Source organism: Sorex araneus, chromosome 3 (genome assembly GCF_027595985.1).
Source record: "Sorex araneus isolate mSorAra2 chromosome 3, mSorAra2.pri, whole genome shotgun sequence".
Lineage (NCBI taxonomy): Eukaryota > Metazoa > Chordata > Mammalia > Eulipotyphla > Soricidae > Sorex > Sorex araneus.
The window spans coordinates 63,666,663-63,689,349 of NC_073304.1; the positions used below are offsets into that span (position 1 = coordinate 63,666,663).

The following is a 22,687-nucleotide window of genomic DNA, read 5'->3' on the forward strand; positions in this document are numbered from 1 at the left end:
ATTTCCTACTCCCTGAAGAACTCTGTTGCTTCTTTTAAGGTTGTTCTCTTAGACTGAGCCTTAGATGTTCTTGGACCATCATAGGCCACATAACCCAAACCCCTTTTATAGAAAAGAAATGAAACTGGGGGCAGAGAAATGATAGAGGGCAGGCCGCTTGTCCTGCATGCAGCTGATTCAAACCCCAGAACCCTATATGGTCCCTTAAGCCAACCATAAGTGATTATTGAGTGCAGAGTCAGGAGTAAGCCCTGAGCATCATTGAGTGTGCTGCCCCCTCCTCCCTCCGTCCCCACCGCCTGGGGAGGGGGAAGCATCAAAAATAAAAATGAATGAAACCTGAGATCACACAATTAGTTGCAGGGTAAGATGGATGGCAGGTATCCAAACCACTGACCTTTTCTTTAGAGTTGAGCTGTTTGAGAGTCTTAGATTATGCAGCATTGATGGAGGACTTTTTCTTTCCAGGGCTTCACAGTGGGGAGAGGCTTCCATGGCATGGAATTCAGCCTTTAATTGTTTGTGGCTAAGTGACTTTCATTATTGGCTCAGTGGTGGCTCATATAATCCTAATAGCTGCTCCCAGGGATCGGTAATTCCTTAGTCATTATAGGTGACTTCATTTTTCTTTTCTTCCCCAGCAAGGCCCATCATTTCTGTCTATCACCCATTTTCGTTCCTTGCCTTGCTGTCGTTTTGTTAGGTCTTGCTTGCAGTAACCTCAGAATCCAACCTTCAGAAAGAAGTTAAAGCTACTAGCCTCACATCAGCAGTTTGTGACATTGCATTGACACTAAATGTTCATAGGAAGAATATGGGGATTGCTAATTGCAAGGGAATATAAAGTTTGAGAGAGATGGTGATTTAAGCATCAAGATCATTGTAAAGCAGGTTACTGTTCGGCATTTAGTATTGTTCTGATCTGTAGCATATGTGAAGCATTTTGAGTACATGCCCAATTCGTGTTTCCACGCTACCACTGAGAGTGACCTGGCACATCAAGGCTCATTCCAGAATGGCCTTGTTCAGAAGGGCCTTTTTGCACCTAATTATTTTGCCAGTAAAACTCCCCTCCCAGCCATTTAGAAGGGAAAATAAGACTTAAGTTGCTACTTAAGGCTTACATATAAATTTTTAAAGTGACAAGAATTTTTGAAGATAAATAGAAAATTCATTGCAATAGAAAATTCTTTGCCTAATAATCTAGGTATTCTTTAGAAAAGAGAGCCATGTCCTAATTTATCCATATAAAAAATTATCAAGTCAAATTGTTTTTATTCTTGTTTTGGGACCGTATGGAGCAGTGCTCAGTTATTGCTCTTGGTGGGCCCTGGGTACCATATAGGGTGCCGGGGATCAAACACGGGTCGGCTGCATGCAAGGCCTGCACTCTATCCATTGTACTATCTCTCTGGTCCCTCGTAATTATCAGGTTTTAAATAGACACCTTCTACATGTCAGGTAATGTTCAGGGATCAAGAATGCATCAGTGAACAACACAGGAAAATGTAACTTTCACCCCTTTCATTGCAAATTTCTAATATTTTTCATTTATATATCTTACTATTTCAAAAATACTGAAGCACTGTTGTGGCATCCTGTGGAGGGAAAAACTCACATTTTTCACTTAGTCTTATTTTTTTTTAATTCTGCTATAAATTTCTCATGGAGCATTTAGAAATTGGTATTGTTCTTAATAGTAATTGTATAATGATAATTTTCAGAATGGTAAGGGAAGAGATCTTGAGGTATTCATATGATTTGATCATTATTATCAAGGAGAAAACAGTCATTGAGAAATTTTTGGTTTTGGACCACCCCTGGTGATGTTTAGGGTCTTAGGGACTTGCTCCTGGCTCTGAGCTCTGGTATCACTCCTGGTAGTGCTGAGAGACCATCTGGGTTACCAGAGATCTCACCTGGGTCAGGTTGTGTGAGCAGCAGACTCCTTAGCTCTGTATTATCTCTTCAGCCCCGTGTCTGTGATTTTATATTTTTGTTCTTCTTGGTACCTGACTGTTGTTTTTGCTCACAAGTTGGGGCACAGCTTCAGGCTGACACTCCCTCTTTTTTGGGGAGGGGGGTCTAAATATTTTATTGTGTACACCTGACCTTTTCTTCTTCAGAATGCATTCCTGTTTCTTTGTAAGTGCAAGTGTCTTTAGTCATTGTTCTGAGACAGCAAAATGTGATGCAGAATGAGTGCCAAACAAGCATCACCACTAAAATGCATGACATTCCAATTTTGTGGGAACTCAGAACCTGCTATTTCAAAAAGGAGGACTGAAAGAGGCAAGGCATTCTAATGATGGTGTAGGAGGTTTCCCATCCGAAATATTCCAGAGCTGTGGGAATATTTTAGAATACTCCCCACTAGGTTGAATCATGATATATGACTTGTTTAAAATTTTATGCTGAAGTGTCCAAATTTTGGTCCTGCAAGTGCAATTAAGCATCTAGTAGTTACCTATAAATTAAGCACCAAATAGTTACCTATAAATGTCACACAGCACTCAAGGAAAGTGTGTTACTCAGCTACTCATTAGAGAGAGAGTAGCATCTCAGCTTTGCTAACCAACTTTTGGGGATCTCTCCATAGGCAATGGTGGCTTGCTATCCAGGAAATGGAACCGGTTATGTCCGACATGTTGACAACCCCAACGGTGATGGCCGCTGTATCACCTGCATCTACTATTTGAACAAGAATTGGGATGCCAAGGTACTTCTATGGGAATAGAGTGTGGTAATGAAAACTACAGGAGGTTGAGATGACCATTCAGGATTTATATATCCTAGTGATGGAGTTTCTCTTTCATATTCCTCACCCCATCCCACTCCCAGTGATATTGAAGTTTATTCATCCTAAAGTTGAGGAGATGAAAATGATGGCTACAAAGCTAATTTGATGGGAGGGAGGAAACAGGTCTTTATTAGAAGATGGGAGGAAAGGTTGGTGAAGAGAAGGCCATTTGTTATTTTCTGATGATTTAAGGTATCAGTTTTTATTTTGAAGCCTAATTGAGAGCTGATGCAACTCAGTGCAGAATAAGATATACACTTTTCCCTTCTAGCAGTGACATTGAGAGGATTCTCCCCCAAATAGAGCTTTAGGATATAAAATCATCTTCAAGAAAGATTTTGATAGTTTTCTCTCTCTCTCTCTCTCTCTCTCTCTCTCTTTCCACAATCACTTTTATTGTTGGCCTTTTGCTATAGTTTAATAGAGTTTATAAAAGCACAAGGATTTGTGGCATATTTTTGTAATTCTGAACATGCAGATAGATAAAGGGAGGGAGTCTGGTTCTATATTTACAAACATTTGTCTGGAACCTGTGTTCTTTCTGAAAGTTAAGGCTGGGTTAGAAGTTGGAGAGGTTATGGAAGTTTTTAGAACTACTTGTCTTTTGAAGCTTCTGCATCCCATTACCTGTTGTTATGGCCTATACTAGTTGTCATAATTGCAAGGGAAATGAAACCTCAGAAACTAGTGAATTAGTTACAAAGCTTGTCTCTTCTGTCTGTTACCGCGGATGGAATATGTATTTTTCCAATGTCCTGTTCAGTTTTGAAGGGTGGTACAGGCAATGGAGTGGAATTGAATCACAGCAACAAGAATGCATTGCCTATTAAGAAATCATTCAACAAGGCCAGAGAGACAGTATGGGGATTAAGGTGCTGGCCTGATATGCAGCTGACTCTGGTTTGATTCTTAACACTGCATCATCCTCCAAACACCACCAGGTGTGACCCTAGAGGTCCCCAAACATTGCTGAGTAATCCCTGGTACCCTGAACCGTGAGCAGTACTTGAATGCTCATTCCCTTGCGTTGACTCCCTTACCTGATTCAATTGGCCAAGATTCATAGCTAGGGCCACTGGATCTCTTGAGTATCCCTTGAGAGATTTCCGTGTCCTTCCACAACACATCCACGATAAAACCCTAAACTTTAAGAAATTGTTTGACACGTATTGCAGTGCCTATTGTTATTGCCAGGCATTGGGATGATGTGTGGAATTCTATGCTGGTATGAGTCTTCTAGTAATACATGGGCTATCCATGTCAAAAGAAAAAGAAATTCAAGCAAGAAAGTGAAAGATGTAATAAAAGGTACACATAGGATGATGTAAGAGGTCAGAAAGAAGAGCATGCCACTTCCAACAGCAAGATCACTAAAGTCACTAGTTTTCTCAAGGGACGTTCAGAAGAAAGCCACAAATTCTAAATGAAGAGAACATCCTCCTCGAACATTATTAATATAAGATTGAACCATGAAGTATCTGGAGGTTTGGAAGTGTAGGTTGAGATGAGTCAAACACTGGCAGTTGTGCATGATTCAGCCTGGGAGTGCCCTTCATTTTGTGTCCGTGAGTTCCATGACAGTGGGCAGTGAGACTTCATTTTGCATGAGGTTAATGAAGAGCTGTCTGTAGTAGAGATAAAGCATGTAGCACTGTAGCATTGTGCTCCCCGTTGTTCATCGATTTGCTTGAGCAGGCACCAGTAACGTCTCCACTGTGAGACTTGTTACTGTTTTTGGTGCATCGAATACGCCACAGGTAGCTTGCCAGGCTCTGCCATGTGGGTGGGATACTCTCGGTAGCTTGCTGGGCTCTCCAAGAGGGATGAAAGAATCCAACCTCGGTTGGCCGCATGCAAGGCAAATGCCCTACCCACTGTGCTATCGCTCTGCAGTATACAGGATAAGGTTGTAGTAAAAATGTGGATGGAATTTCTGCTTGGAGGATAAGTTGAAAGATAACTTTGTTTCTAGAGGAACCTGAGATACTAAAGATTAAGAGATCAGAAAATAATTTGTCTTCTCGTTTTCCCTCAGCTACATGGTGGGGTCCTACGGATATTTCCAGAAGGGAAATCATTTATAGCAGATGTGGAACCCATTTTTGACAGACTCCTGTTCTTCTGGTCAGACCGCAGGAACCCGCATGAAGTCCAGCCTTCCTATGCCACCAGGTAACTGCCATGGCCATAATTCCTCTTGGGGAGCTTCTTGAGCTTCTTGTATAAACCCATATCCAAAGAATTCTTTAATTATTAAATAACAATTAAATAATTATTTAAATATTCAAATATTATTAAAATATATTAAATAATTATTTAATTAAAGAAAATTTAAGTTATTATTTAATAATTAAAGAATCATCCTTTAATTACTAAATAATAATTAAAGGATTAAATAATTAAATAAATTATTAAAGAATTATTAAATAATAATTACAGAATTCTTTAATTACTATTTTCAGGCTGAGGCTGATGTACCCCTATAGAATTCTGGCTGTACGTATAAGGCATTCTGTCTGCTTCACACTGAATGAGTTGTTGATGTCAGTTGCAAGCAGAGAAAGAACTTTAAGAGATGGGGTAGTGGGTGGCCAGAGAGATGGTTACTTACGCACTGCTGGTTTGATTCTCCCCCGCTCCCATCTCATGGTCCCTAAGTACTGGCAGGAGTGATCCTGAACAAGGAGGCAGGAATAAGTCCTGAGTACTGCCAGATGTGGCACCAAAACCTCACCCCCTCCTCCTGGAAAAAAAGATAAAGGAGATGAGTTTGTTCTGGCTTTTCATTTTTACCTTTTCTTTTTCTTTTTTTTTTCTTTTATCAATCACTGTCAGATACAGTTACAGACTTACAAACTTTCGTGACTAAGTTTCAGTCATACAATGATCAAGTACCCATCCCTCCACCAGTGCCCATTTTCCTCCACCAATGTTCCCAGTATCCCTCCCTCCCACCACCCCCACCCCATCCTCCTCTCCCCTACCCCCGAGCCCCCTCCCCCAGCCTCTGTGACAGGCACATTCCTTTTTACTCTCTCTCCTTTGGGGTGTTATGGTTTGCAATACAGTTTCCCTTTTATTTAAGTTTAAAATTGTTCTTCAGACACCCATCATGTCCCAGCAATGACACTTTTTTTCTTTTTGAATACTATCTTTTTTTTCCATCTTTCTTGTTCAGTTTTGAGTCACACCCATTGGCGATTAGGGGACCATGTGCTGGTGATTGAATCTACCTGGGACTTTTGCCAATGCTCCAACTCTTTGGGGCTCCCCAGGCCTTCTTCTTCACCCCATAAATCTTAACTCACACATGTGGACATTCTCAGAGTAACTGAACAACTTGGTTTTTGTTTGTTTGTTTTATTATTGTAAATCTAAAACTTCTTGATATAGTTTCAATTTTTAACCATGAAAGTTCAGTTCACTTGAGGAAGATGACTCATGTCTTCAAAGCAACTGTCTTGTTACAATCAGTCACAATATTACAGGTTTTTATAGAGAAGGAAAGGCGAGTTACAGACTGGTAGATGCCAAGGTAATCAATAAATTCAGGGACTGTTCCCTGAAATACACTTGCAGTATGACTACCAATAAATATTTCTGATTAAGGTTTTCCTCCTCTTCTCCTGTAGGAAAAGATAGGAGACATTCTTGACATTTTTTAACCATCCCTAACCAGACGGGTGTCTTCATTCCTAATACTGAATTTGACACTTAATTTCAATTTCAGATGTTTCCTTTATGACTAAAGCAGTAAGTCAGTCTGCACTGGAGTGTTGGTTATGGTACTGTACTGTTTGCATTGGGAATAAGTTTTGAGGGCAGGAGGTGAGAACTTGTGTAGAAGACAGGTTAAACATTAACAAACTTAATTAAATTAAAATCACATGTATAAAGATTTGTAACTAGCCCCCACTAGAAATCACAGGTCTGAACTCCAGAGTAGATTATTAAATGCTAGATTGGAATGTGCCCGAAGTGAGCAGGTAACTTATTCTGCCACCGGAGTCTGCTTCTGGCTTATTTAATGGGGGGGCAATAATTAGGCCCTGTAATTTGCACAGAATTTTAGAGTCATTCTTCAGTCCTTTGGCAGTGAGACTTCTAGGGAAAACATTAGTAAATGTTGATGGGAAGCCCCTGGAAAATATAAAGTGCAATAGAAATTCCAGTGGCTAATAATAATTATAGAATGATATGTTTTGAAAGCTCAAGCATGAAATCACTCCTGTTGCCATCTTTCCTCTGGATGGGATAAAGCAAATTAAATGAGACTGAAGTAGAAAGCTAGAGGGCATTGTTATGGTAGTACATGTTTGTCATAGTGTCCAAAACTATGTCATTTAAAGGAAAGAAAGCCAGGAACCTGCAAGTGTCCTGTTGTTTAAATCAATTATTCTCTTTGTAATCTTTTAAAAAATTATTGCAGTAACTGTAAACTCACATTGATATTTATGAGTTTTGCAAAGTTGCGAACCATCTCCCACTATCTAAAATCCTCCTCACTGTCTTTACATCACTTTTTGTTCTCTTCATCCCTCCCCAACCCCTTCCATAAGCAATTTTCTTTAATGTTTATTTATTTGAGGGTCACCCTCAGTTGTTCTCGGGATACTACTGGCTCTCTGCTCAGGGATCACTCCTGCAGGGCTCTGGGAACCAAATGTGGTGTCAGAAGTTAAACAAGTCAACTGCATGCTAGACAAGAGCCTTACCTGTGTACTATCTCTAGGATACTTTTCTTTAACACATTGACACCACTGGTGGCTCACACTTGAATGTGGTTTGTAGTGCCTGCATCAGTGTTTTAAAGTTTCACTCAAATGTCACTTTCTCTTCTCCGAGTTCTCCCCATCAACTTGGGTCTCTTTCAGGCGTCTAGTCTTTTCTGGTAGAGCTGTTACTTTATTAGTTGAATGGCCTGTCTCCCTTGTTAGAGTTTGGAAGAGACAGGAAAAGGCATATTTATATCATCATTTGAATTTCAATTGTTGAGGTTAGTGCTTGGCACATACTTGAAAATCCTTACATGTTTTTATTACATTTAAATAGGATGGAAATCAGAGAAATTTACATTAAGTTAAAATTAGGATGGACTTCCAATAATAGAGAAAAATTTACATGTTGATTCTGATAAAAGATTATGGGATTTTTTTATTTTGAGGAAGAATTTTTAAGCCTCTTATAGCTGATTTTTTTTTTTCACAGATACGCTATGACTGTTTGGTACTTTGATGCTGAAGAAAGAGCAGAAGCCAAGAAGAAATTCAGGAATTTAACTAGTATGTGTTTTAATAAACTTTTGTAACTTTAGACCAAATCTATCCATGACTTTTATTCATGATTTTTATATGTATTTTTACATACTCTTTAGTTCCAAGTATGACTTGATGTCACATGTATAAATATCTTGATGTGCTCAATCCTGTAAAACCCCATCTTAGCTTTGCTAAGGGAAAAAAACAGAAGAAAATGCTAAGGACGTTACATGATGGGTTATACCAGATGAGAAAGTCATATCATTAATGGTTCATTGAACATAACATACATTTACACTTGGTTTTGGCTGGTTATAAAGGAGATATGATAAAACCCAGATCTACTTTATTTTTAATGTTGGTGTGGGACATGACTCAGTATAAAAATTGGACTATGTAATAGAAAACTGAATATGACTTAACATTACTCGTATGTAGTTCTGACCAGAATGTAAATATAAGGCAATGTCTCTCAAAATACGTTGCTTTGAGAGGTCTGGTCCTTCAGACTGACTTGTGAGAAGGTAAATTTCCTGGCCCTGCAAATGTGTGAAGTGTTGCGGACCACGTTCTTCTCTTGAAAACTCAGTGATCATTGGCACATGAGTGCAGGAAAATTGATTTATAAAATTCTGCAATAGACATATTTAACATTGCATAACTCATGACCCATCCAGGTTATCTACTGTAAGATATCAAAGAAAACACATGTGCAAAGCTCTAGCAGGAAGCAGTTTGCCCAACTTTGTTATGTAAGATGGGAAATATTGATTAGAAGATCTTTTGGTGACCCTTGTAACATTAATCAGATCTGATCCCTTGCCTTCTTTCCTCTTTTCTGTCCCCAACCCAGGGAAATCTGAATCTGCCCTCACTGAAGATTGACTGTGCTGGAAAAATGCAGGCCTTACTCATTTTAGCAATGGTTTCTGAATTTTTTAAGCTTTGAGTTCCAAAGATGGCCTATTCTATGACTCGAACTACCCCTCACTGCTTACGTTGATCAAATCCCTGTCTTGCCTATGGTACTTTGTGTTTTTTTTTTTTTTTTTTTTTTTGCCAAGACTACATCAGTCTTCAGATACTGTCTTGGCCAGATGGACTCATTTGCCAACTCCAGAAATACCTGCAGATGATCTACCTGGCTGGTGGTTTAACTGATAGATTGGGTAATGCTGGCTCTCCAAAACAAGAGCCCAGAAGCATGGACGAGGGAATGACTCTAACTTGCACTTTATCTACGATTCCTGATTTGAAACAAGAAGGTTGCAGAAGAAGGAGAAGGAAAAAAAAAAACAAAACAACAACTGGTGATACATGTTACAGAGAGATTGCATTGAAACTTTCACAGTGGGAAAGCAATTTGTGTCATCGGAACAATTTCCAGATGTTCTTTCTCCAGGGTTTGTGGGGGGTTCTGGAGAATTATCACAACTTAATGACATTATTACCTCTAGAAAGGGCTGCTGTCATAGTCATCAATTATAAGTGTCCAGTGGGGTGGACACTCCTTATTCCTGGTATGCTACCTGGACTTTCTGCCTCTGCCCCGTGTTGCTGAAAATAGGACTTTTGATGAAAGATGACAACACCATTTATTCTCTATTTTCACTTCATGTTGGAAGAACCTAATTCCCCAGAGATTAAACTAGACATTAATTATTTTGGTTGTCTTGTTGAAATGGAGTTTGAATTGAAATCCAAGGGGGTTGGGTTTGGGGGAAGGAATCTACCCAGTAGATTAGTGCCCACAACCTGTGATGATGGTTTTGAAAGATAGGGATCCGAGGATACACAGCAAAGGCAGTGGATGGTGAACAGCAGAGGGGAGGGAGATGTAAATGTGGGCATTCCCATTTTTTTCAGTTTTCCTTTTTAATTAACTCACTCTTCTTTAGGAAAATACAACAACAAAAAATGCAGGATGTATTCTTGAAAGGAAATGGAAATAAAATGAAACCAAATTCTGAATCAAGTTGTTGGTGTGATTTTCTTGTCTGTCTCTAGCTTAACCCCAGCCCCACTGTGGTCAGCTCGTGTGAGGACGGTGACATTTGCTAGAACCCAGGAAGGCACTCTGCAGTTAGCGCAGGTGGTGCTGCCTCAAGACCTCAGTCCTGAGCCCCAGTTTTGGGACAGTTACTTTTCGTAGTTTTCAGTACCACAGAAGATTTTCTAATTGTTTTATTTCTTGCTAAAAACATTTCCTTTGATCATTTACAGATCAGTAGAATTTCTAGGGAGGAAGTTTACATGTTTCATCCTTGTTTGCTTGCTTGTTTGCTTTCACAATGACATTTTTTTGGTGGGGGGCTGTGGGAAGGGCACTCCACATGATGTTCAGGGGTTACTCCTGACTTTGCGCTCAGGAATTACTTCTGGCAGTGCTCGGGGGATTGTGCGAGATGCTCACGATTGAACTTGGTTGGTCACATGCAAGGCAAGTGCCCTACCTGCTGAGCTATCTTTCTGGCTCCATCACAATGCCCTTTTAAAAAAAAAAACATAATGCTTAATATTTTACTATGTGATTTAGTTACTTATTATGTTTGTTATCTTGTGTTTATCCTCTAGAATGTAAGCACAAATAAGGCAGGGTGTTTATGTGTCTTTAATCTATATAACATATTCCCAGCACCTACAACCATACCTGGCATATAGTTAAGGATTCAGTAAAAGCTTATTAAATAACAAGTTGAATACCATAATGCTTTCATGGTTTGATTCATTTCCAACATCTTTGTCAGGAGTGACTTGCAAGAATTTTTTCATTCATATCTTTCTCTCATTGACATAAACTATGCATTTTTAAAAAAAATAGTTTTGGTTGTATACAGAATCAGCAACACTGAAAACAAGAGATCCAAACTTCAACAAACAAACTTCAAAATATGCTTGTCAAGGTGAAGAGCTGAGGATGGGGAATGGATTGTGTGTTAGGGGGGGCTAGGGGGGCCGGGTACCTCAGAATCCTGGTTGAGGGAAGACACTGGTGAGACTAGTGGGACATACTATGTCTAAAAGCCAACTATGAATAACTAAATCATGGGGCTTTAATTATTTTTTTACGTTTCGGTTATAGAATTACTTCATTGTTTATCTGTTTGCATAGGTCATTGACCATTCTGCAAAATGGACAAAGAAGAATTTTGCCCTCAATCTCCTGGGATATTGGAGTTAATACAAGAAGCTTCAGATAAGATGGAGGACATTCCTACTCTAGAACAATATGGAAGAATGTTTGTAATTAAAGTTTTTTGTATGGGAGCCACACCCTGTGGTATTCAGAGGTTACTTCTGAATTTGTGTTCAGGAGTGACCCCTGGTGGTGCTTTTAGGGGGTCGTATATGGTGCCAGAAATTCAAATGGGTGGGCCTTAAGCAAGGCAAGTGCCTTAACCCCTGAGCTATCTCTCTGCCCATGTAGCCTGTTTTCCTTCATAATTACTAAGGTATTGAGAATGAAATGATAATATTTTGAATGAATATATTATGCCAGCAGAGAGTCTCTTGCCTGCAAGAGACTGGCTGTCTTCCCCGGGGCCCCTCGGAGGGGATGGGCTCCAGCTTCTCTCCCCGCCTCTAGCAGAGCTCCTGGTGGCCAAAGACCACCGGAACCTAGCCACAGCCATGCTCAAGGCCCTTCTCCACACGTTTGGACAGGCCTCACGCATGAAGGTACTGGCAGAGGAACCCAGGTGTGTGTAATCCCATCAACGGCCAACTTCCAGTGACTTATAAGCAAGCTCCCAGAAGCGATATCTTATAAACTACTTTTCCCTCTGGGAGAAACTTGCAAGCTACTGAGAGCTTCCTGCCCACATGGGACAGCCTTGCAAGCTTCCCATGGTGTGTATCTATATGCCAAAGCCAGTAACCAGCTGAATCTCATTTCCCTGACCCTGATGCCTTTAGAGGCTTCTAAAATCTCAGGGATAGGACGAATGTAGAGGTTACTGAGACCGCTCGAGCTACTCGACAATCAAAGGGATCTCATGATTGTGATATTATGCCATTCTAATAAGTATGTCTTGTATCTTTCAGTCAGTATTTTAATTTGCCAAAATATCTGACCTCTAGACCTTATTCCATACAGGAGAAAAAAAAAGTCCTGTCAACTTTATAAAAAAAATTTTTTTTAATGCACTGAATTTTCATGGCTGAATTTGAGTCCTGGAAGATTAAGTTGGAAAATGCACTATAATAGTGTCTGCTTTATTGCTCATCACTTTGACAGCCCACTTAGGAGAGGACTTAGCCCTGCTGAAGAAACATTATTTGGCAAATAATCTGATCAATTTCCTTTATATTCCTGGCAATGAAATGTTAAGAGCCTACCTCAGTGTTACGTCATCTATAGCATACAGAGTTCTGGGCAGGAGATTAAATTTTGAAGCAAAGATCCAATTTCATGGAAATAAGAAGTCTTACCTAAGTGCATTAAATAGATCTTTAGTAGAGTAGTTAATACCAATTAAATGCAGGGCTGTCTGAAACATGAATTATCCATTTAGATATGATTTTGTTTTTCTTTAAATGACTCGGGCTCTTTAGAGGCTGGATCCTAATTTCTTTCGGTCATTCAGTCTTGAGATTTCCTGTGTTTTATAAAGCATTGATGGGGAATTCTAGCTGGGTCAGCAGTTTTTAAAAAACTGGAGTTTGGGCATGTCAGGGGCTCTTATATTTCATCAACTGTGAGCACAAGCACAAAGGATGTTCTTAGTAAAGTTATTTTAAATAAAAAACAACGCAAAGCTAAGTTCCAGTCTTGAATTGTTGGAATGCCATAAGAAGACTGGTTAGTGAAGTAGTTACAGGCTATTGTCCCAAAATAGAGTAGAAATAAGTAGCACTATTCAAAACGAAGTTGGTTGTGGTTGAACTCTGTTGGACAATGACCTGTCGATTTTTCTTTTAAAGACTCAATTTAGTTTCAAACCCAATTTACTTTCTTTCATGTATGATTTTACTAGGCAGTTGCCTCACTGGGGATTGACAGACTGGATCTCATGGCCCCTCGCCTTCCCATGTCAAGGACAGGGTCATGCCAGAGACCATTTGGAATCCTTCAGTGATAAGTCCATGCCTTTAAAGCCAGATCTGTGCTTCCTGCTCTCACGTGGCTATTCTTTGTCACTGCAAAGAGACCAGTTATTACTGATGAGAAACATATTCAGAGCAGTTAGGGGGGTTGTCAAAGGTTACAGCACGATGATGGAGTAGCATGCCAGCATTTGGAGATTTCCATCTCCGCGTGTTTGTTGTATTGGTGTCTCCTTCCTGCATTGGAGAGGCCAAACAAAGAGCAAGACGGAATGAGTGGCGCTGGGACAGGGGAACCTGAAAGGCTTGCTGCTTAAGATTCTTACATAATGTTTGGTTATCAAAAAGGGTCTCATGCTTAGTCACCAAAGGAATGTCAGTTGTTTAGGTGACACCACATGAGCAGAAAATAACTTCACAGTTGAGTTCTCCCATGATTTTGCCCTGGGATCTTTTCCACTTGCCTTGCAGGATTGTGGAGGATAGATGTGCAACATTGGCCTCTTGGGCTGATGATGGGCGTGAGCTCCAATGGGCATGCTGGCACCTGCAGAGACGAGTAGGTCATCTGGAAGCAAAAGCAGGTTGGGATTTCCTGGGTACTATTAGGAGTCATCTAGACCATAGCTCACTGGACCTTGAGACTGTGTGTGAGGTGTTACATTCATGTCCCTATGTCCTGTGTGCACTGAGGGAAAAAAGGGAAGCAGATTTTTCTTGGCATCCTTTTTTTTAAATAAAAAATGTGTGTGTATGTATTTACTTATTTAATTCAATCGCCATGAGATACAGTTACAAAACTTTTGTGATTGAGTTTCAGTCATAAAGTGATCAAACACCCATCCCTCCACAAGTGTACATTTTCTACCACCAATGTCCCCAGTATCCTTGCCGCCACTCCCACCCCATTACACCCTCAACCTCTGTGGTAGGCAATTTCTGACAATTTCTTTCTTTCTTTCTCTCTCTCTCTATTATTGGGCATTATGGTTTGCAATACAGATACTGAGAGGCTAACATGTTTGGTCCTTTTTCTCTTGTGGCATCCTTTTTGATAGACTTTCCAGTTTGGACTTGAGGTGGAGTTAAAGTTGAAGCATCTGTGGAATTGTTTCTGGCAATGTTCCCTAATAATTGGAAACGAAAAACAGCCTTGTTATCTTAGGGACCACATTTGTAACCTCAGTATGATGCTGAGTAAAGATTGGCAAACATTCGATTCTGAACACATGTGGGCAAACAGCCTACCTGATGTCCTAAAGGTGGCTGTGGAACATGTCATTTCAATTTAACACTCAGCTCTTCAGTACTCTGAGTGACAGAGTACTGAAAAAGCACCGGATTCCACTTGGATCCTGTTTATTTGACCTTTGATAAACTTAGCACTTAGAAAAGACAGCTTTTTTTTGGACATAGTTTCTGCTTGTGCTCCTGAGTGCTGAAAAATTTCAGAACATCTATAAAGACTATAATGTGATTTTTGGCTCTTTTGGTCAAGTTCTAGAAACATCTCAGAGGACAGCCCTTGTATTTTTATCATCTCAATTTTTAAGCGTGGTTGTAGAGTGAGAGTCATTATTTTAGGGATCGATAAACACTGGACCATTCCACATGAACAGGCAGTCATTGTTCTGTGCCCATTTTTTTTGAGGGAAAAGTGCCAAGGCCCTATATAAATGTCGAAAGGGGAAAAAGAGAACTCTTTATTTCTCACTTGGGAGCTTCCAGGTAAATGAGAGTTAGAACTATGATCTGGGTGTGAGAGGCATATTTTTGAAGTTTTGGGAGCAGCCCAAAATCAGCTCAGATCTCTGAAGAACTAGTGGGGAGAGGCTGGGAAGAGGGTGTTGTTCCTCGCAGCCAAGGGCAGTGTGAGGGTGAAGGAAGCAGAAACTAGCAGCGAGGAGAGAAATGAAGTGTTGGCCAGCGATCTGGATCCTGGAAAACAAACAAACAAAACCCCAAAACCTGAAGGTGCCAGCTTGCCTGCCTGCCATCAAAATGCTGGAAGAGGGCCGGAGAAATGGAACAGGGTTAAAATGCTTGCCTTGCAGAGGACCCGATATGATCACACCTCACTGTTCCTTCAAGTGCTGCTGGGTGTGGCCCTTAACCCACTCCCCTACCCCCTGCCCACCCTGACCACCCTTCTCTGCTCTAAAAGCTGCTGGGAAGTAGGAATTCCTCAAGAACCTTTTCCGTGGACTTGGAAAGACTTGGATGTTTCTGAAAAGATGTCAAATGCACAAGAGGAAAGTTACCAACCAATTTGAAAATGTGGTCTAGAGGAGAAACTGTCTCTCTGCACCTCAGCTGTCCTGTGGCCTGTTTCTGCTGTCACCCTGCAGGGCTCTGGGTCCTCTTAGAAAGCAGGAGCAAGGCCTTCTCCTGCACGCTTGGCACGTCTGCATGCTCATTTCCTCCTATTTTTATGCTTATTCATCCTGTGGCTCATGTTCTCCTTGACATGCCTATTTTTTTTTCCACCCTCCTGTGGGAAGAGATAACATTCTCAGGACTTAATTCTCATCTGATAAGTTTTATTTTTAAACCATCTCTACATCCTTTCCCCTTAGCTTCTCATTTTCCCAAGTTCATATGTTTCTGGGGCTTTCTGGCTTCTTCAGAAGGTGTGAATAGAAGGTCCGGCTACATGTTTCTTGTGCCAGGGGTTTTCCCAGCCAGGAACAGCTGCTCAGGGTGCTGGGAACCCAGCTGAGCCTCCCAGGACGGGGACCCGCTCTCCTCTAGCCTGCTCCTGCTTGTCACTGGACTATTCACTCTTCACTCCTACTTCCCTGCGCAGCTGCCCCTGAGTGTTTCCTGGTGTCAACCAACTGATGTTATCTCAATGGAGGAAACGTACTTTTATCAAACAAGCCAGCTGTGAGTGGTGATCAGAGTGGACTGTGTTCCATCTTCAGTGAGTGGCCTTGAAGCCACTTCAAGTTCCCCCAGTGTGACAAAGCCATGACTTGACACAATGACTCTTGGCTGGAAATGAATGAAAAGGGGCCCCGCGCTCAGCCAATGGAAGGGAAAGAGTTCTGTGTTATTTTGGTTCCGTGGTTTGCTCGTGTGAGTTTGGATGGAGGCTTTCCCAGACAAGTACGTGGAGAGCAAACTGATCTCAGCTACTTAAGTACATATACATTCCTGTTTCTTTTTAGACTCTGACCCAGCCCTCCACCTCCCCCCCCACCAAATATGACTAAATATGGTGGCGGCTGAATGTTTTCCAACTAACACTAGGGTGAAGAGGAAGTTTTTAACCTGAAGAGGGGATTGGAGTTTGCAGTGATGACCGTGTTCCCCAGAGAGTGCCGTGCCTGGGAATGCTGCTCAAGACAGAAACGGCACGCTGGCTCTCAATGGATCAGTCGACTCTCAAGTATCACTTAGTGTTGTCATGCGTCTTGGGTAAAGTGGCTGCACATTCCTAGAACACTCATTTGTACCAGGAAGCAAACACACACACCCCCCCCCACACACACACACACACAAATGGGCTCCTGAGATAGCTTCACAGGATAGAAGACTATTGTGTTAGCAGAAGACTGATGAGTATGGGTACTAGAACATGAGCACTTTATCATGGGGAATCAATTAGTGTCCCGGGAGGAAAGATGACACATACAAATGAGGACAATGGGAAGAGAGTTAAATAAAGGACCTTTAAAACAGTCAAGGCAGGGAGGTTACTGGTGAACCGTAAGAGATATGGAGCCTAATGCTATAACAGCAGGTGGTACCACTGCAGGGAAAAGATAATTAGAAATAAGTCATATAGAGTCTTTTTCTGTGTGTGTGTAGCTTGGGGGCCACATCAGGTGGTGCTCAGGGGCCACTCCTGGTTCAGTGCCTAGGGATCATTCCTGCTGGTGTTCAGGGGATCATGTGGTTCTGGGTTTTAACCCAGGCCTCCTGCATGCAAAATATGAGATCGGTCTGTACGTTTCTCTCTGATCCAGCTGGAACCTTGGCTGAATGAATTCAACAAGACCATGGGACCCTAAAAAAGAGAGCTGGCAGAGCACAGGGAGAAGCTACCACTCAACAGAGCCACAGGTTGAGGCACCAGTCAGGTTCCTAGAACTCAGAAAGGACATAATGATGGAGAGGCAGAAAGAAGAGAGTCAATTCAGAGAGCTTCCTGAATTCCCCATGACCCAGCCAACACCCTACTTTTCTCCATCCACTTAGCCACCACCCTTCTTTAGCCTGACTCCTTCCCTGTTTAGTCTTCCTAGAATGTGCTTCCCATATTGCTCTACATGGGTGATGATGGGCCATTAAGATCAGTGTACTTCAACCATCAGTCCGTGGGCCAGTTCTGGCCTCCAGGTGCAGAAAGGTTGAGGCCACGGATCTACAGCCTTGGTTATAACTGCCGGTGCTGTCCCACAGGTGCAGAAAGGCTGAAGAATGCTGGTGCCTTCAAGAGGATTTCGTTTTAACACCCACCAGTGATTCTATCTCACTATCCTGTGATTCTCCTCACTACTCTGCATTCTGGAGAGTATTGGAAGTTTTTTGTTTTTGTGGGTTTTTTTGGAGTTATTTTATTAATCCAGTAACAAGTCTCACAATGCAGACGTTACTGAATGCAGACATTACTGGTGCCCACTCGAGCAAATCGATGAACGATGGGACGACACTGCTACAGTGCATTATAAAATCAAAATTAGCATTATAACATCAATACTGTATACCTAAGGTGGTATTCTTTGCAACTCTTAACAATTTCTACATCAATATAAAATATATGCGAGGGGGTACCAACTTTTATTCATTTCATTTGGAGGGGTGCCAAAATGTTTGGACACCACGGGGAGAAACTAAGTTCTAGGCAGGGGTGCCTTGAAAGGGGCTATTCTCTTTTGGGGACAGGGGTGGTATGTACTTGACTCTGCCACAGCCACCAGCATATTTCTCTTTCCACAGGGTCTCTGAACTGTCCCTCAAAAACTTGAGTTTCTGCTCTGACAGCCATTCCATGACTCATTCTCAGCAACTCACATTTGAAGCAACTCCTTTAGTTTCACCTAAGGATTTCGTTTGGTTGTTAGCCTAGGGCAATTTCCCCAGTTCTTCAGAAGAAGCTCTCCCTGCTCCTTTCAGGCACCATTGGGTGGCAAGTGAGGCCTGAGGAGCAGAGCCCTTGGCAGCAATCTGTAGGCTGCATCACCCCTGATCATTCACAGTAAGTGTTTGCAGCAGCATCTTCTCAGGGGAAGGATGAGAAACTGCCCGACGACTTCCTCCAACAGCTTCCTTCCAACTTAGAGCTTCTGGCTGGCAGCAGACAGGGCAGAGCTCCATGTGGACAAGGAGAGTCAGTCGTTGTTCCATTCAGCATTTCACCATCACTTCTGCTTTTGAGAGACAGACACTTGAACTTGGAGACCTGAATTTTACTCTAGCTACTGAGTTTGGGTGGGCCTCCATGCTCATTCTGGATCTTCTTTCCATCCTTTTGAATGCAAGAGGAAACCTCATGGACACACAGAAACAGGCCAGGAACAGTTGATGCCTCCCTAGGTTGGCACCTGGAGCAAGCGAGCAGGCCAGAAACAAGCACAGTCCCTTTCAACTCTCTCTCCTGATCTGCAACTCCCAGTTGAGGAGTTTCTCTTGGACCAGGGTCCCCTGCTCTGTGACTTTACAGTCATGTGACATGCCAGCTTCGTTCAACTCTTATTTCTCACGAAAGAACGTGGTGGGCTGGGGAGATAATACAGCGGTAAGGGGCTTGCCCTGCTTGCAGCTGACCTGCATTCGATTCCTACACCACAGATGGTCCCCTAAGTCTGTCAGGAGTGATCCATGAACATAGTCAGAAGTAAGTCTGAAGACTGTGAGAGATAAAATGCGAGGGGGTACCAATTTTATTCATTCAGTTCACTGGCTGGGGCAAGACCAGAAGAATGGATAGCCAGCCCTGCAGTCAGGGGGTTGGGAGGACAAAGCCACTGATCGCTGTGGGCAGCTGAGGGCAGCTGCTCCAGAAAGAAAAGTGGGCTGGGGAGGCCTCTGCATATCAGAGGATCTCTTTCCCCACTTTGTAACAATCATAAGTCAATTCATTCATATAGGTGAAGCCATATCCCACCAGACCTCAACAACAACATCAAAAACCCCAAATGCCAAAAATTTACCAAAAAATATTAAATGCATGTGTGCTTGTCTGTTTGCGTCTATATATAGTCACTGATTTGCAGATCAGATTCATGCTTGGACATCTGGGCTCTGAGAACCTGAGCCACAAATAGTAGGTTGCAGAAGACAAAGGTGGTGGTGGTGGAGCTTGGGGAGCTTAGAAGAAGGGGGGAGAAGAGGTGCCCCCAGTTGTCAAGCAGCTGCTGAAGGTACTTTGCTCCTGTGTCATATCCGTGGCTTGTTGGTAAAATGGCAGGAGTGGGTGAGTCATGCCAGCCCAGCCCAGGCACTCAGCACTGTCCCAATTAGATCATGTCTGTGAGATGGACATCACAGGGCAGGCTGGAGGTGACTCCCACAAGTGGAAGTAATATAATTAAGAAGTTTCATCTTCAAGGAGAATAATTACATCATGGTTCTTTCTTTTCCCTGTTAAGGACAGCAGTTTCTTTAAAAGTAACAAAGTGACTGTAGTTACTGCAGGACTTCGTCAATCTTTACCCCTTCCCAGCTCTATTTCTTCTTCCACTAGTGTTTGGGGAGGTAGTGATGTTTGTAAAATGGACCTGTCAAGATGGTGCTCACCAGCCCACCAATCTGAGAGCAAAGGGGACTAGTGACATTTAACCCCGCAGAAGGCAGCTCCTTCTCTCAACAAACCAGCTGGGACCTGGGAGCATCCCCAAAGGTCAGCTGCTCCTCCTTGCTGAGAAGCTTAAATTGCTCTCAACACCTCATCAGTTGCACCTTATTTCTGCAAAATCACTCTTGCCAAATATTCATCACCAACACTTCTGTCAGCAAGGCAGAGAGCCCCAAGGCAACACCCGGCATTGGAAACAAAGTTGTAGGCTGTGGAGACAGGCTTGTGTTTGACTTCCAGTTGTTTCTAATTGTGTAATCTCAATGATTTCTTCTTGTTGTTGGTTTGGGGGCTACACCTGGATCTGTGCTCAGGGATCACTCCTGGCAGGTCTTGGGGGATGTATGTGGTGCCAGGGATCAAGCCCATGTTGGCTACGTACAAGTCAAGTGCTGTACTATCTCTCTAGCCCTGCCTGCTTCCTCCTCCATAACCTTGCCTCCACCACCTCTAAAGATGAGCGGACAACCCACTTACAAAGCACTTCCTGTTCCTGAGCACCTGGGCTCAGAAACCCAAGAGGAGTCAAAGGTCCAAGTATACGGGTCTCCTGGAGTGTCCTCTGGACTCACTACCAGGTAAATGGGCTAAAATGAAAGTCATCTAGAACAGTGTGGGCTGGAGTGAGTGACGGGAATTAGGTCCAGGAAATTAGGGCCAACGTGCAAGTGGGAGTTTAGAGCAGTGCAGATGGAAAGTGCCCAGGGCTTCAGCTGGGATCCTCCCCAGGATTAATGTGCCCATGGGGAGTGTTAAAAGACATCTCTAGTGATGCTTCCCATACAGTACTGTTGAGGGCTCAGCCCCGCTGGGCTCCAGTTCCAGTAAAGAACCCTGGACAGTGGAAAAGCCAGTTGAAAGGAAAGAACCGTGAGGTGCCTAGGAGTGAAAATAAGTTTAACAGTTACCAATTTACTGCGTCTTGGTTTCAAATCCGTCTTTCTTTGCGTTAATAATGCAAGGAGACTCCTTTGCCATAGACCCAATGCTGAGCTTTGCCAGTAGAGGGCGCTGGAGGGACACTGCAGGAGAAAAGGGCGGTTCAGGTTTCAGGATGCTCTTCTTTGACTTGCCCAGGGTTGCCTGCCCAACTTGGGCATCGCTGTGTAACCCTCCAGCGGGTTTTAGTGCCAGTTCCAGTCTAAACTCTTAGCCCAAGGTATCAAGAGTGGCTCCCTGGCTATCAACTGCCGTCACCCACTGTGGACCTGCTGTAGCCCTTCACCCAGCGCAAGACTCCCCCTCCCCCAGTGACAGCCTTGTCCTGTGGGTTTCTAGTCCTAGCTGGGGAAGAGGCCACCTCCCAACTCTGTTTCTGCCTCCACCCCTCTTCTCCAGCCATCCTTTATCAATATTACGCAGTCCCTGTAAACAGTTCTTCACGGTAAATCTTTGCTGTTTAAATTCTTACCCAGTTCCTATCTCACACCTGATACAGAATCAGACGTGGGCATGGCCCCAGAGGAAAAGGTGTGTGTGTGTAATCAGGGATTTGTTTGTACTGAAGAGCAGCTCTCAGTCCCTTGCCAAATGGGATTGGAATCATCTGTGGCATGCTGTGGAGGGCCACAATTTAGCAAGCTATCACCTGTGGTTAACTGGAATGCGATGTCACTGTAAGCAAATCCCATGCAATTGTTGAGCTTTACTGTTCTGGCAGTGGTGCTGACTGTTGCGACTGAATGTGACTCGATTGTCCTGAGAATTCTCTAGAATTTAGAGAGCGAAAAAGATGAACATGGCCCTCTAACTTCACTGGAGTCATTGTGTGACTATAAAAGGTTTGAACGCTCCTATTATAATCCTGAGAGAGTTGTTACTCCTTGTACTGACAGGGCTGATAATGCTGTAAGGAAGATGTAACATTTAATTGTGTGGGTTGAATCATGACTGCTAAGTTCAGAGTTGCCAAGTTTCTTAGATTAAAGTTGAATGGAAGGGGGGTATGTTGCTGCCAGCAGACCAACCTGTACCTGCAGGGCTATGCATCAGCATCCTGATGGTGCCTTCAGGCTTCCTGATACCCCGAAATTGTCACTGTACCTTTGGTCAGACCCCAACAATTTAGAACCAAATTTACCAAGAAATTAAATGGCAAAAGTTAAGTGGGAGTCATGCCCAGAAAGCACCTCCAGCTCAGCTACTCAAGCTCATTAATCGACCTTTCAACCTTATTTTAGAGACCCATAAATAAATCTCTTCTTTTCTTTTTGGGTCACACCCAGCAATGCTCAGGGGTTGCTCCTGGCTCTGCACTCAGGAATTACTTCTGGCGGTGCTCAGGAGACCATATGGGATGATGGGAATCAAACCTGGGTTGACCGCGTACAAGGCAAATGCCCTACTCACTGTGCTATCGCTCCAGCCCCAAGACCCATAAATAAATCTTAAAAGAGATCAAAAGCTGCAGTTAATCTTGGACCTGCACAAGGCTGAACAGGTTGGGGTAAATCAGAGGGCATGGGTCAGCCTGGAGCCTGTTCAAGCAGAGCCCCTGACAGCCACTTGATTCCACAATCCAAAATCTGCATCATAACCCTGGCTTGCCACCACCATCTCAGGATGGACCTCACTGAGACATAATCTGCTAAAAATTCTGGCATGCAGGTTTTGTGACTAAAATCTCCAGGTTCCTCAGGGTTGAGATGGGCTACTTCCCTCCACCTCCCTGTACTTTCAGAAGCCTCGGCAGTCACATCCACACCCCAAAGCAGCCACCCAATTAAAAAGCGACTTCAGCCTTATCGTCCCTATAAAAATACTAAGTGCCCTGAACAAACA

General features: G+C 42.8%; 1 protein-coding gene across 1 annotated transcript in view; it reads left to right on the top strand.

The window, feature by feature from the left end:
- EGLN3 (egl-9 family hypoxia inducible factor 3) overlaps window positions 1-10,029 on the top strand; it is a 28,345-nt gene extending 18,316 nt beyond the window's left edge. The window contains exons 2-5 of the mRNA XM_004612113.3: window positions 2,600-2,719; window positions 4,836-4,972; window positions 8,009-8,082; window positions 8,912-10,029. Of these exons, the coding sequence (XP_004612170.1) occupies window positions 2,600-2,719; window positions 4,836-4,972; window positions 8,009-8,082; window positions 8,912-8,943 (363 nt within the window). The 3' untranslated portion in view covers window positions 8,944-10,029. The remainder of the gene's footprint in view (window positions 1-2,599; window positions 2,720-4,835; window positions 4,973-8,008; window positions 8,083-8,911) is intronic.
- The last annotated feature ends 12,658 nt before the right edge of the window (window positions 10,030-22,687 follow it).